General features: G+C 36.7%; 1 protein-coding gene and 1 non-coding gene across 2 annotated transcripts; one reads left to right on the forward strand and one right to left on the reverse strand.

The window, feature by feature from the left end:
* The first annotated feature begins 386 nt into the window (after positions 1-386).
* Positions 387-468, forward strand: TRNAS-UGA (transfer RNA serine (anticodon UGA)). The gene has a single exon. It is a non-coding gene; the product is annotated as a tRNA-Ser (tRNA).
* A 400-nt stretch (positions 469-868) lies between these two features.
* On the reverse strand, positions 869-3220 carry LOC137712016 (probable E3 ubiquitin-protein ligase RHA4A). Its single transcript, XM_068451167.1, has 3 exons — positions 2935-3220; positions 2499-2584; positions 869-1511 (listed from the first exon to the last, which is right to left on the reverse strand). Exons 1-3 carry the CDS (start codon positions 3181-3183, stop codon positions 1046-1048), a joined length of 801 nt encoding a protein of 266 aa, XP_068307268.1. The 5' UTR covers positions 3184-3220; the 3' UTR covers positions 869-1045.
* Between the last annotated feature and the right edge of the window lie 9831 nt (positions 3221-13051).

A 13051-nucleotide genomic window follows, 5' to 3' on the forward strand; every position in this document is an offset into this window, starting at 1 on the left:
TCTATAAGACATTAGTATGCTAATTAATAGTGAACTTGAAAATTTAGAAATTATGTGAGTGCATTATGGCTACAAAATATGCATTACTACCCTTCTTTCTGGCGGAATAAGAATACTACCTCCCCTAAAGAATCCATTTTTTTTCCAAAATGAAGGGTTAAATTTCTTATTCCGTGTGGACCCCCTTCTATTTTGATTCCTCCCTGGTTCGTAAACACATAACTACATTTTAATCGCAGTCAAACTTTTTGTTTAATTCTGATTATAGAGTAGTAAATGTAAACATGTCATAAGCGTGGACTAAATGTAGATGAAGAAGTATGTTGTAGAGTGAAAAGAAATAATTAGAATTATTTATAATTGAATTTTCTCTCTCCGTGTAACTTGTCGATATGTCCGAGTGGTTAAGGAGACAGACTTGAAATCTGTTGGGCTTCGCCCGCGCAGGTTCGAACCCTGCTGTCGACGATCATCCTTTTTCCTTTCCAAATTTGTAGTTTAATTTGCGATGCTTTCTCTAAAGAACTGGGTTCGAAAATTCTGCATTTTAATAAATTTATCTTCTATACAGCTAACTGACTCTTATATCCAATTGTGATGAAAATTTTAACATCCCCATTGAATGTTTTCTAATTTTTTTGTACAATCAATTAGGAAAATTTCGGATTTCCTTTGCAAATGGTGTGATTTTTCCATTTTTCAATATTGTCACATAGCTCATATTTTTTAAGGCTACCACTACAAAATTAAAAAAAAAATTAGAACATGTATGCTCTGAACTTCCACTGCTCCAAATTTCATTGAGACTATTGACAATTAGGTTTATAAACACTTTCATTGAGGTTTAAGAAATATAACTACACTCTCATCTAGCTAACTGCCGTCAAAATTGGAATCTCGCTACGATTCGACTTCTTTCATTCAACACCATTAGAAAGCAATAGTCTCATGAGAATGTGGTTTCTGTCATGCATTCAGCACTCTCAGGTGGCAGAAACAGTCTCATATAAGTTTTTCTCGTGTATACGCACATGCACTCCTTGTCTCATGAATCATGAGTTTGGATATAGACAATGACTGGTTCTCCCAAATCTTCGTTACTATAGAGCCCGGGTAACCTCCCAGAGTACCTTAAGTTTGTACTACTTTGATCACTTGATGATGGACCTTCTTCAATTGGTATTGTTACACTAGAAATAGCATTATTGCCCGATTGATACTGTTGTTGCTGATTTTGTTGGTCCAATAATACAATACTCCCTGGACTCTGATGGGAGATTATTATGCTATGGTGCTGCTCTTGTATTACTGGATCGGACACACTAGCAGCTGCAGGTGGTGCGGGACTGTCGAGTTTGGTACTGATGGGAATCACAGAGCATCTGCAAAGTGGGCAAGTTGTGTTGTTATGCAGCCAGTGATGTATACAATCAACATGAAACACGTGTTTGCATGATAGCACTTGCAGTAATTCCTCTTCCACTTCGAATTCACTCAAGCAAACGCAGCATCTGTCACAAATAAATTTTCGGGTTTCGTTAGGTGCATGTTTAGCTATAAAACCTAATTAGCCTAACATAAAATCTGGTAATTTCATCAAATTAAAAGGAGCGATAGAAGTACATGATGATAGGTCGAATAAGCTAATAATATTGAGCTGCAGGTGGGGTGTTGTGATTCAATATTCGTTACCTATCAACAAGAATAAAAAGCAATTGCACACACAATTTTATTGAACTTTATTCACGATTTGTCTCCACCTCCAAATATGCCACTTCTCATACATATGCTTTACCATGGAAAAACATTTTCACATCACTAAAAGTGCTTTTAACAATGTTTCGCACCACAAACACTTTCAATTTATCGAAAGTGAACTAATATATGTGTGTGCACCCGTGCACAATTCTATTAGAAAACATTTAAGTTCCTTTTTTCGAAATCACTTACATTTTTAATTACAATATAGATGTGCTTAAAAAAGAAGTGTAAAAACTACACGTGCTTTTTTAAAAAGAATGTCTAAAAGGGTGTCTTGAAAAGCACTTTTGAGAAAGATGGTGGTTGCTATGAAAGGTTCTAAACTCACATGTGAAGAGATTCTATTACAACTACCCTTGCAGGCCTTTTTAGGCCATAACCGGTAGCAAGAATAAAACTCCATGATCACTAGATGAGAATTTCAAGGATGTGTCCTTTTCTATTAGAGTTGAGGTAGAAATTTAACTCCTTTTTTATTTTATTTATTTTAGTTTTCTTTTAAATGGTCAAATATCTCAATAGTTTGTTGGCTAATTAGTGCATACTGGCTTTTCAACTTCATGATATGACACCATCTTGGCACATACCACTTGTAGGGCACGATTGATTATGGACCGCATTTGTGTCTCTAATACAAAGACCTATTCAATTTTATACCGGTAGGAGTATGCTACGATGCAAAGTTCGAAGCCTCATTTGTAACTAAAAAAATAACGGTAGAAATAATTTAAACTTACTGTGAATCCTTTTTCCTTTGTTCTTCATCAAATAAAATTGTTTGAAGCTTCTCCTTGAGCTCCTCCTTCAAACCCACCGGACAAGCCTACACATATAATGTAATAACATTTCTAAAGTTGGATATAGAAATAAATGAAGCTGCATGTATATAATCCGACTCTGCAAATTGTATGAATATGTCTTTGTTAATATAATCGTTAATTACAATGGACATAATACGTATGAACATGATCGCTTCGCTGCTATAGGTCTGCAATTGGAACTCAAAATATATTGAACCATATCACATATAATATTAAATTAATATGTAATCTCTTGCTGTATCTCTAGCCTGCTCTTACCATCACCTTACCCTAACTCACCAATGTTTTGTTAATTTGTATGCATGCATGTATGTTAATGTTATGAGAGAGAGAGAGAGAGAGAGAGACTTACAGTGGAAACATGGTATCTGGTAGGTGCAGCTTGCAGATTATAATTACTCCTTGGAAAAACTGGTTGAGATGAAGATAAGAGAGCGGAAGCCCTTCTTTTAAGGTAGAACAAGTAGAAGAGAAGGAAAAGAATGATGGAGAAAAGGATAGGAATCGAGAATATGAAGGCCTGGTAAAGTTTAAGTTGGAGTGCTTGAGGATAAAGGTGAGGATTACTAGTACTGTTCGGTGTTTGAGGAAGACTACCCATCTGATCACCTTCTAAAACCTGGAGAGATTATTTTGCCAGTTAATAATTAGCTCAACATATGTAGGAAAGCAGAAATGCCCTGTTGATGAGTGTATTTATGGAGAGAAGTTGGTGGGGGATTTATAAGTATGAAAAGTAGAGGCGCTTTACACACACACACACACACACACACACACACACATTATCTTTTATAATATCATATGTGTGAAATGCAAATAATGACATACTCAGTCATTATAACTATTAGTTTTTAGTTTTTATATTTCGTGCTTTAGACATGTGAAATTATATGATGAAAAGGAGAAATACAGAGTAGGGGAAGGATGTATAAAAGATGTTGAAGAAATGTATAAAAAATGGTACACAAAGAGAAACTAAAAACTATTTCAAACTATTTCAAGTTGTTTTCACTTTTAAGAGATTTCTTTTCATTCATTCATTTTTATTTGTTTCCATCCTCCTCTTACCATTCTTCTTCATTCCTCCTTTTTGGTGTATATTTCTCTTTATCTCTAACACAAAAGGTCAAATCATTTATCAAACTGATCCTAAATTTTTATCTTTTACACAAACATCATTGGGTTTATTAATTGGCAGTAACTTTTTCACATTTCTGACATGATTGATAACTTTAGGGTTAACTCACTAATTAGGGTTTGTATTACACCGTTTTAAGTGTCTGCTGAAAACTTAAACACTACAATCTAATAAGAGTTAAACGATAACTAATCAATGGGTAAATAAGTGTCGATCAATCAGATAAAGGCTTCGAGCTTGCAAGTAGATCATATGTCCTTTTTATTTAGGATATTGTTATCGGCATTTTAAAAAGTCATTTTATTTAGAGTGAAAAACATCTCCCTTTATTTTCCATTTTAGATTGGATAAATAGAAGGATTCTTTTTCTTTTCTTTTTTTTTTTTTTTTTTTTTTTTGTGAAAATCTTTGGCTTGAGAGAACTCACAAAGGGCGTACATGATAATTGGTTTTAGATTGGGGAAAGGACACATAATACCTTTGTTAATCTTATCAAAGAAATAAAATAAAAAACTAAAGCAATAAACTTTCTAGAGATCAAATTTACATGATGCTATTGCTATGATAGTATTATATTCCTTCTTTCAATAAACTTCAATGACGGGAAACCGAATGTCTATCAGATTATCACTAAAACATTATAAATTCTTTCAATTCCATGTTTTATAGTAAAAATATTGAATTCAGTTAAAACAGGAAGAAGAAGAAAATTACTGTGTATAATTAGGTGTAAATGTTGCTTTAGGCCAAGATTAGTGCATTCGTCTTGATTAAGCTAGCTGTTGGTTGATCTGGTCGTCCATGGATGGTTGGCAGGTAGATAACCTAACAAACCTATATAAAGCGATAGAGAAATATATATGCAGAGTTAGGCTGTTGTTAGCATGGATGGTGGTTTGTCTCAACTTCAACTGATTGACACACCTCTCTAACTTATAAATATAAATTTTGGTCCGTTGATCATAAATAACGTAAATCCATAATTATATATAATTAGGCCTGCATGTTCACCAAAGGACATCAAGTTTGTTGGTATATGTTAAGATGTACAACATAACATCCCTAGTGTTTCTCCATCTGATTTGGTCTCTCTATGTTTTTTGTTTTTATAGAAGCAATATTGATATATACTCTAACTTATGCTAAAAAAAAGGTAAGGGTTTGAACCCAAAACGCAGTGCGAAATGCCCTATCTACTACGACAATCCACTGCTTGCAAAATTTAAACTATCTATTAACAAAATTCTCTTTGTCAACTAAAAGTGGGTAAAATGACAATTTGGTCTTCTATCACAAAATAAATGATTGACAGTAATGTAATTTCAAACAAACTAATTTTTGCTGAACTTCTTTCTTTCCTTATTCAAATGTCATCATAACATCTCTAATCTTAAATTTAAAAAAAAAATTTAAATATCTTCTACATTCTTTCTCTCCCGCTCTCTCTTTCACATTTCTCTCAAACTTCTTTCTTTCGTATATTTTTTTGTTTTAAATTTTTTATATTTATATATATACTGTGTGAGCTTCATTAATTAGTATTCACAAAGAAAAATGAGGTCTCTTTAGCTAGGTTTAAGGGCTAAACAAATTAAATGAAGAATTTGGCACACATTTAAGGGGTTTGGGACCAATTTACAGTAAAATATGTCATTCAGTTGCTAATTTTTATGAAAGATAGGCAAAGTTAAGTTATTTCCCTTGAAGAGAAACAATTAGAAAATTACATGTCTAAAATCGCAATTGAAACTGCAGGTACAAATGAAGTAGAACTTCGCCCGAGTTACAGGGACAAAAATTTTAATTTAATATATAGTAATATATTATATAAGGAATAACTTATTTCTTGCAAATGATCACAGAAAGCATTATTTCACTTTCTAAGTTGTTTAGAAGTACTTTATCTCATGACAAGAAAGAAAAAGATGATTTCTCTCTTCCATGCACTACACCGAAGTGAGATTGGTTGCTGTGAACTTTTCATCATTACATAAACACAAAAGAGATTGAGCAATATATAGCACATCACTAAATGATAGAAAACAATAAAAAAAACATGGCAATATAGAAGTAAAATCAGCGTGTTTTTGGGATACTGTTCATGCAAACTTAAACTAGCGTGTTTTTGGGATTTTGAAGCTTGTAGATGTGTTAGTGAGGTCCCAAGGAGCCTCGGAGTACTTCGTTGGAGAAGTTTGGACGTCGGGATCATCGTGGTCAAAGTTGGCCGGAGCTTTCGAGGGGTTTTCCGGCGAAACCACGGCGAGTCAGGGGTCGAGATAGGTATGGATGTGTTCGTCTCGTCAATACCTTCATTTTGATATATTATACGTCGAAAATGGTTAAGAAATGAAGAAGTTATGACACTTTGAAGTTTACCCAGAAATTCCGGCAAAACACCCACCGCCGGCGAAACCAGTCCGGCGACGCGAGGAAGAAGACGCGCGCGTGGGCAGCGCGTGAACAGTGCGCGTGGGGGCGCGTGAGAACTCCAAATTGAGTTCTGAAAATTGTCACGCGTTCGTGACGTCGTGTAGATCACCGTGGTATATTCATACACCCAAATTGAGTAACGTATGAGAAAGTTATGGACGAATGTTTGGTGTATGCGCGTTAAATAACGTCAATTTGGTTACTTTTTGTATAGGTGAAAATTATACAGAGGAAGAATGTAACCAAGCTAGGGAAGGCTCAGGGACCTATGAGACATCGATGTGATCAGTGAGTGGGCAGTTATTTTTCAGTATATATATATATACACGTATGCTTGACGTATTTCCCAGAAAACGTATTTTAAAAGAAATACGAATTAAATATCCTATCATATATGCATCATATTTTAATATGTGCATTACCATAATTATGCATACTGTTGCATGGTGCTGAGGAGGCCCAGGTAAGCTACATTTAATATACATTTGATATACGTATGAAATACATTTGGAATATGATTGAACTACTATCATCACATGCATTGGTAGTGGCATACATTTATATATGTGTATTTGGTGCTGTGGACGCACAGGTAAGTGCCAGGTAAGTGGTATTCATGTTTGTATTTCAGTAGTAGTTTGAGATGCTTAGAGAGCTCATAATCTGCACCCCCGGTGTTAGTGCTCCCGCCCAGAGAGGGGCAGAGTCCTTCACGTGTATGTTCACCAGCACCACACGCTCGCCTTGGATCCAAGTTAGGTGCAAGCCTTGTCGTGCAGACCACATTAGGTGGCTCCGACTCGTAGGTGACCCGCGATTATTCGCATAGTCTTCACGTGATCGTAGCACTAGAGCGTATATATTACACCCAGTCCTGTCGTACAGACCACGTTAGGTGGCTCCGACTTGTGTGCAGATTCAGATGTTGAGTTGAGATTGGAGCTCTATATGCAGCGGTACATGTCACGTTAGGTGACTCCCGGCTGCCAAATTATATGTTATTGATGTGAATTATGCTTGAGCATTTACATTTATTATGAGATTCTAATGTGGCATATTCTCAAGCATGAATGGCATATTCGCAAGCATGAATGGCATATTCTCAAGCATGAATGGCATATTTTGGAGCATGTTTGGCATATTTGTACATACGTATATATGTTTATTTTCTGGGAAATTATACTTGTTTTACGGCGAGGGGTTACAAAGTTTTGAGAAGTGTTTGGATTTGGAAAAGAATTGTTTTGCTGACCCACTCAACTTTGTTTTGCGCCCCTCCAGGTTCAAGAATTGCAAAGGTGTGGTGACTACGAGGAAATTCAACGGTGTTCTGACAGAATGGACCAAATGAGGACTCACCTTCGGGTGTTTCATCTTAGAAGTTGTATATTTTAAAGCTTCCGAACTGTGTAAATGGTTACGTCACTCTCACGTGACGGCCAGCATGCCCTCCTTCGGGACGGGGTGTGTCAGTTGGTATCAGAGCCTAAGTTTCAATCTTGGACATCTTGAGAAGTTCTAGTGAATTCTGTCAGAACTACACCGCCTCGTAGCAAACCACGTAGTTAGAGGAACTTAGTCTCCCTGATTTAGTTGTTAGGGGAAACTATTATTTTGGTGATTCAGTATATTATCAAAAAGGGACATTTTAAGATGGGTTATGAGTTGAATTTGAATCACCTTATGGAAAAATGATGGACCTAAGGGAGCAAAGCGATGGCTTAATCATTTGGAAAAGATGTTTTAGATTATGCAAGTCAAAGGAATCTTCCTTTTGACAGAAGGGTTGAGACGATTACCTGGTTTGAGTTATGAACTTGTATCCTGGTGGAAACAGGAGTATAATTCGTTGTCACCGGAGGAAACAGCCGATTGAGAATTGTTTAAGGACTTGTTTAAAGAAAAGAATTATTTCCTTTGGCATCTTACGATGGTAGAAAGCAAGAGTTTGCAAATGTGAGACAAGGAAAGCTGACGATCAATGAGTATTATAAAAAGTTCTCAGACTTGCCTTGTCCCATTCGAATATTGCTGTTATTTTGATTGAAGTGTTATATTGTTTTAGGCTGGGTGGCATAAGGCAGTGGTATTTTGGGTGACCACTATTCATTGTAATTCTTACCAGGAATATACAAGATGTTGTTGAGCCTTGAGGACTCTGAGAACATGTTCAGCGAGAGTAAAGAAGAATGATAAAAGAATGGGAATCAAAAGAGGACGATAAAGTTAATAATTCGTCATATCAGGAATATAGAAAGATTCAGAGCTTCAAGAGAAGTGAAGCTAGAGCTAATTCTTCCAACTGGGGTTTTAATGCCATTGACCAGAAGCGAAGTGATAGATGTATTGGTAATCCCAGATCTCAGCGACAAGGTGATTTTGGTAAAGGAAATGTACCTTCGTGCTGTAGGTACAATAATGGACACCTTTGAGAATGTAGGCAAGAAAGCATTGGACGCTTTACAAGTGGATAGATGGGACATAGAACTGCAAATTATGTCCAAAGCCAACAGAATCCCTAGCAGTCTTCTTTGCCACAACTAGCGCCGATCCAGCAAGTTCCTGGATCTATTAATTATAAACAGTTAGGCCGTGGTGTATATGAGCGAAGTATTTACACTAATAGAGGTTGTGGGAGAAGACAACAAACCCAGGGATGTGTTAACCACACATCACTGCAAGATACTCAGAATTATTCGGATTTGATTAGGAGTACGATAATTACTCTTAATGACTTAGTTAGAGTCTATTTGTTATTAATGTAAAAATTTTACGTTATTATTGTTATTGCCTAGAAAGTAGTAATTAAACGCGATTGAGACGTGTGTATGCATTTCCCAATGAGTGGCAAAATAGTAATATTACACCCTCGAGAGTTGTTGCTTACTTATCGAGACAACGATGATTTATCAATATTGCGGGCTGCAGACCGTAATATTAATAACTTATTCGTGGATTCGTTAAGCAAGTAAACCGGTAGGTTATCCTATGTTAGTATCGTACTTATTCAGAGTGCTCAGTATTAGTAGAGTATGTATTGTTGCTAGCTACTTTTGTTCCATTAGATTGTGGATTTTGATGTTATTCTAGAGCATTCTATTACGATACTTGGCATGACATACATTCATATTGTCTAGCATTTTTGAGATATATTACGTATATGAGTATATACTTTATTTCCGGGAAACCAATTATTTTCCATCGGTCTGGATGACTAGAGATTACTTTTGTAAGTATGCAAAGTGGAGTGAGGCAGGCCGTTATTTATGCTGTGAGAGCAAAGAGATTATTATCAAAAGGCTGCCAAGGATACTTATCTCATGTGATACTAAAGGATGTCACTTCTAGTAGTGTGGAAGAAGTGGGAGTAGTCAAATATTTACCTGACATTTTCCCTGAGAATTTACCTGGATTGCTGCCAGTTAAAGATGTAGAGTTCACTATGGATTTGTCTCCAGGTACAAACTTTATATTATAGAATGTTGCCTTTTGAACTAAGAGAATTGGAAATTGGTTGATAAAGGTTTTATTCAACCTAGTACATTACGTTGGGGGAACCCCAGTTTATTGGTGAGAAAGAAAATGGACGTTAAGGCTGTGCTTTGATTATAAGCAGTTGAATCGAGTAACAATTGAAAACCGTTATTCGTAACCTCACATTGATGGTTGTTTGATCAGCTTCTAGGTGGTTGTATATTTTCTAAGTTTGATTTGAGGTCTGGATATTATTAGTTGAAAATTATCAGTGAGGATGCCCTTATGATAACTTTCAGGATTCGTTAAGGTCATTTCAAGTTTGGTGATGCCATTCGGAGTGACGAATGCATCTACTACTTTATGAATTTGATGAATGAAGTATTCCAATGATATCTAGACCGATTTGTTGTTGTTGCTATTGAAAAGATTGATAAGACTAGAGCAAAGTATGCTAAACATCTTAAATTGGTATTGCAAAGATCGAGGGAACGTCGATTGTATGCTAAATGCCAATGTTGGATGAATTAAGTAGCATTTTTGAGATATGTTATGTCTGCTTCAGGTATTCAAGTGAATTCATAAAAGGTAGCAGAAATTGAGAATTTAGAACAACCACGAATCGTGATTGGGATTCGGAGTTATCCTAGCTTAACAAGCTATCATGGACGGTTCGTGAAAGATTTTTCAATCATTGCTTTGTCATTGACGAGATTGTTGAGAAAAGAGGTTATGTATGAGTGGGAAGGAAATTGTGAGCAAAGGATTCAACAACTGAAGTATTTCCTCACTCATGCACGTATTTTAGTATTCCCAGAAGATAGTGGTAATCATAAATTTTAGTGATGTTTCTTGAATGGTATGGGATGCATGTTGATGCAAATATTAGGGTGATTACATACGTTTCACGACAAAAGGAACCTCATGAAAATGAATTACCCTACTGGTGATTTGGAAGTCATGATTACCATCCTTGCTGTGAAGTTATGAAGACATTATATGTGGTAAGAATGCAAGATTTTTACGAATCCAAAAAGTCTCCAATATCCATTACTTGGAAGGATTTTGATATGAGGCAGCGAAGGTGGATTGAATTGTTTAATGAACATGATTGTACGACCAGGGTGATCGTAAAATTGTTCTAGCTGATGCACTTGGTGAAAAGACGATGGTAAGAGTTGATGTCTGGCACGCTTGCTAAGATTGTCTTCTTGTGGATTGGAAATCAACTGAAGTAAAGTTGAGAATGGAAGTTTGAGAAGAAGTTGTAATTGCTAATTTTCAAGTTAAGTCTTTTTAGTAAGGTCATACTCAAGACTCAAATGGTTAACGACGAAAATTAAGAATTAACCAAGGTAAAGAAAGAAGGGAAAAAGAAAGATTGCTGAGTTCGAGAATAGGATGGTTATGATTGAACTTGAGGTGATAGTTGATCAATGTACCAAGTTAGTACATTTACTCCAGTGTTGAGTAACAACCATAGTACAACAGTACTTATAAGTTTTATGGAGAAGAGATTTGGGTTACGGAACTGCTGAGTTTCTTAAGTATGTTGGTTGCGCAGTTTCCAAAGTAACGCCATAAGGACCATGAAATGTGTCGATTTTTGTTGATTTGTGGAAGAAATACTTCTGGATAGAGAAGATTCGATCACGAAAGAGTTTTGGTAGGCCCTGAAACTATGGATGAGTCTTCTCAAAGTATTCAGGTGATTAAGTTTAACCTGAGAGTAGCCAGGAATGGCAAAAGAGATTAATAGTTGAACATGTCACTAATCGAGTGTTTAACGTAGATGATCTTATAATTTTGAAGTTTTCACTTTAGAAAAGTATGATTCGGCTGGGAAAGGAAAGCAAATTAAGTCCTAAGTACATCGGACTTTATGTGATCATCGAAGAGTAAGTGAAGTTGCTTGAATTACTTCCAGAGTTATTGTAAGAGCATGATGTGTTTCATGATTCAACATTTTTAGAAATTTCATCACAAAAAGAAATAGTGAGATTTGGAAAGGAGACAAAATAAGTCTTAAACACATCAGACCGTTTTTGACTACTAAAGGAATCGATGAAGTTGCATACAAGTGGTGATGTCTTTAGAATTGGCTAAGGTGCATAATGCATTATATTTCGATGCGTTGTCACTAGATGGCAGATTCGTCACATGGAGTTCCGGTGCAACTATTGAGAATTAATCCAGATTTGACGTATGACGAGGAACCGTTAACGATCTTAGATTGGAAAGAGAAGGTTCTGAGGAACAAGACGGTGAATTTAGTGAAAGTTTTGTGGAGAAATCAGTCAGTCGAGGAAGTTACATGGGAGACAGAAGATTGGATAAGGGATTTGTATCCTAGATTGTTCTTTGACCACTAGGGGTCGTTGATTGGTTGTTTTGAATTTCGGGACGAAATTCTATTAAGGAGGGTAGGTTGTGACATCCCGTCCCGGAAATATCGAAACGTACATTTGAAATTACAATTTTACCCCTAGTTCGTTATTTTACGTGTAGTTTTGTGTTGTGTGGTGTTGTAGGACCACACACACACTCATACACCCCGTCTCACTCTCCCGTGTTTTCTTCTCCCTCTGTCTCTTTTCTGTCTCTCTCTCTCTCTCTCTCCCAAGCTCCGTTTTTCCTTCTTCTTTCTTCAAAAACGTACGGACGACACCCAAATCACCCAAACCTTGATGGATCGAAGGAACTAAGGACACCATCGAACTCGTGAAGCTCGTACGAGTGCAACCATACCATTTTCAGGTGAGAAATCCTTCGTTTTCGTGTCGATTCGAGGTATTCCGATTTCGATACTGTTCATGCAAACTTAAACTAGCGTGTTTTTGGGATTTTGAAGCTTGTAGATGTGTTAGTGAGGTCCCAAGGAGCCTCGGAGTACTTCGTTGGAGAAGTTTGGACGTCGGGATCATCGTGGTCAAAGTTGGCCGGAGCTTTCGAGGGGTTTTCCGGCGAAACCACGGCGAGTCAGGGGTCGAGATAGGTATGGATGTGTTCGTCTCGTCAATACCTTCATTTTGATATATTATACGTCGAAAATGGTTAAGAAATGAAGAAGTTATGACACTTTGAAGTTTACCCAGAAATTCCGGCAAAACACCCACCGCCGGCGAAACCAGTCCGGCGACGCGAGGAAGAAGACGCGCGCGTGGGCAGCGCGTGAACAGTGCGCGTGGGGGCGCGTGAGAACTCCAAATTGAGTTCTGAAAATTGTCACGCGTTCGTGACGTCGTGTAGATCACCGTGGTATATTCATACACCCAAATTGAGTAACGTATGAGAAAGTTATGGACGAATGTTTGGTGTATGCGCGTTAAATAACGTCAATTTGGTTACTTTTTGTATAGGTGAAAATTATACAGAGGAAGAATGTAACCAAGCTAGGGAAGGCTCAGGGACCTATGAGACATCG

This window comes from Pyrus communis, chromosome 13 (assembly GCF_963583255.1).
Source record: "Pyrus communis chromosome 13, drPyrComm1.1, whole genome shotgun sequence".
NCBI lineage: Eukaryota > Viridiplantae > Streptophyta > Magnoliopsida > Rosales > Rosaceae > Pyrus > Pyrus communis.

Coding starts and splice junctions, on each gene's coding strand:
- LOC137712016 (XM_068451167.1), bottom strand. CDS start 3,183: ATGGGTAGTCTTCCTCAAACACCGAACAGTACTAGTAATCCTCACCTT. Junction 2,585..2,934: donor CCAGATACCATGTTTCCACT/GTAAGTCTCTCT, acceptor TTATATGTGTAG/GCTTGTCCGGTGGGTTTGAA. Junction 1,512..2,498: donor CAAAGGAAAAAGGATTCACA/GTAAGTTTAAAT, acceptor TATTTGTGACAG/ATGCTGCGTTTGCTTGAGTG.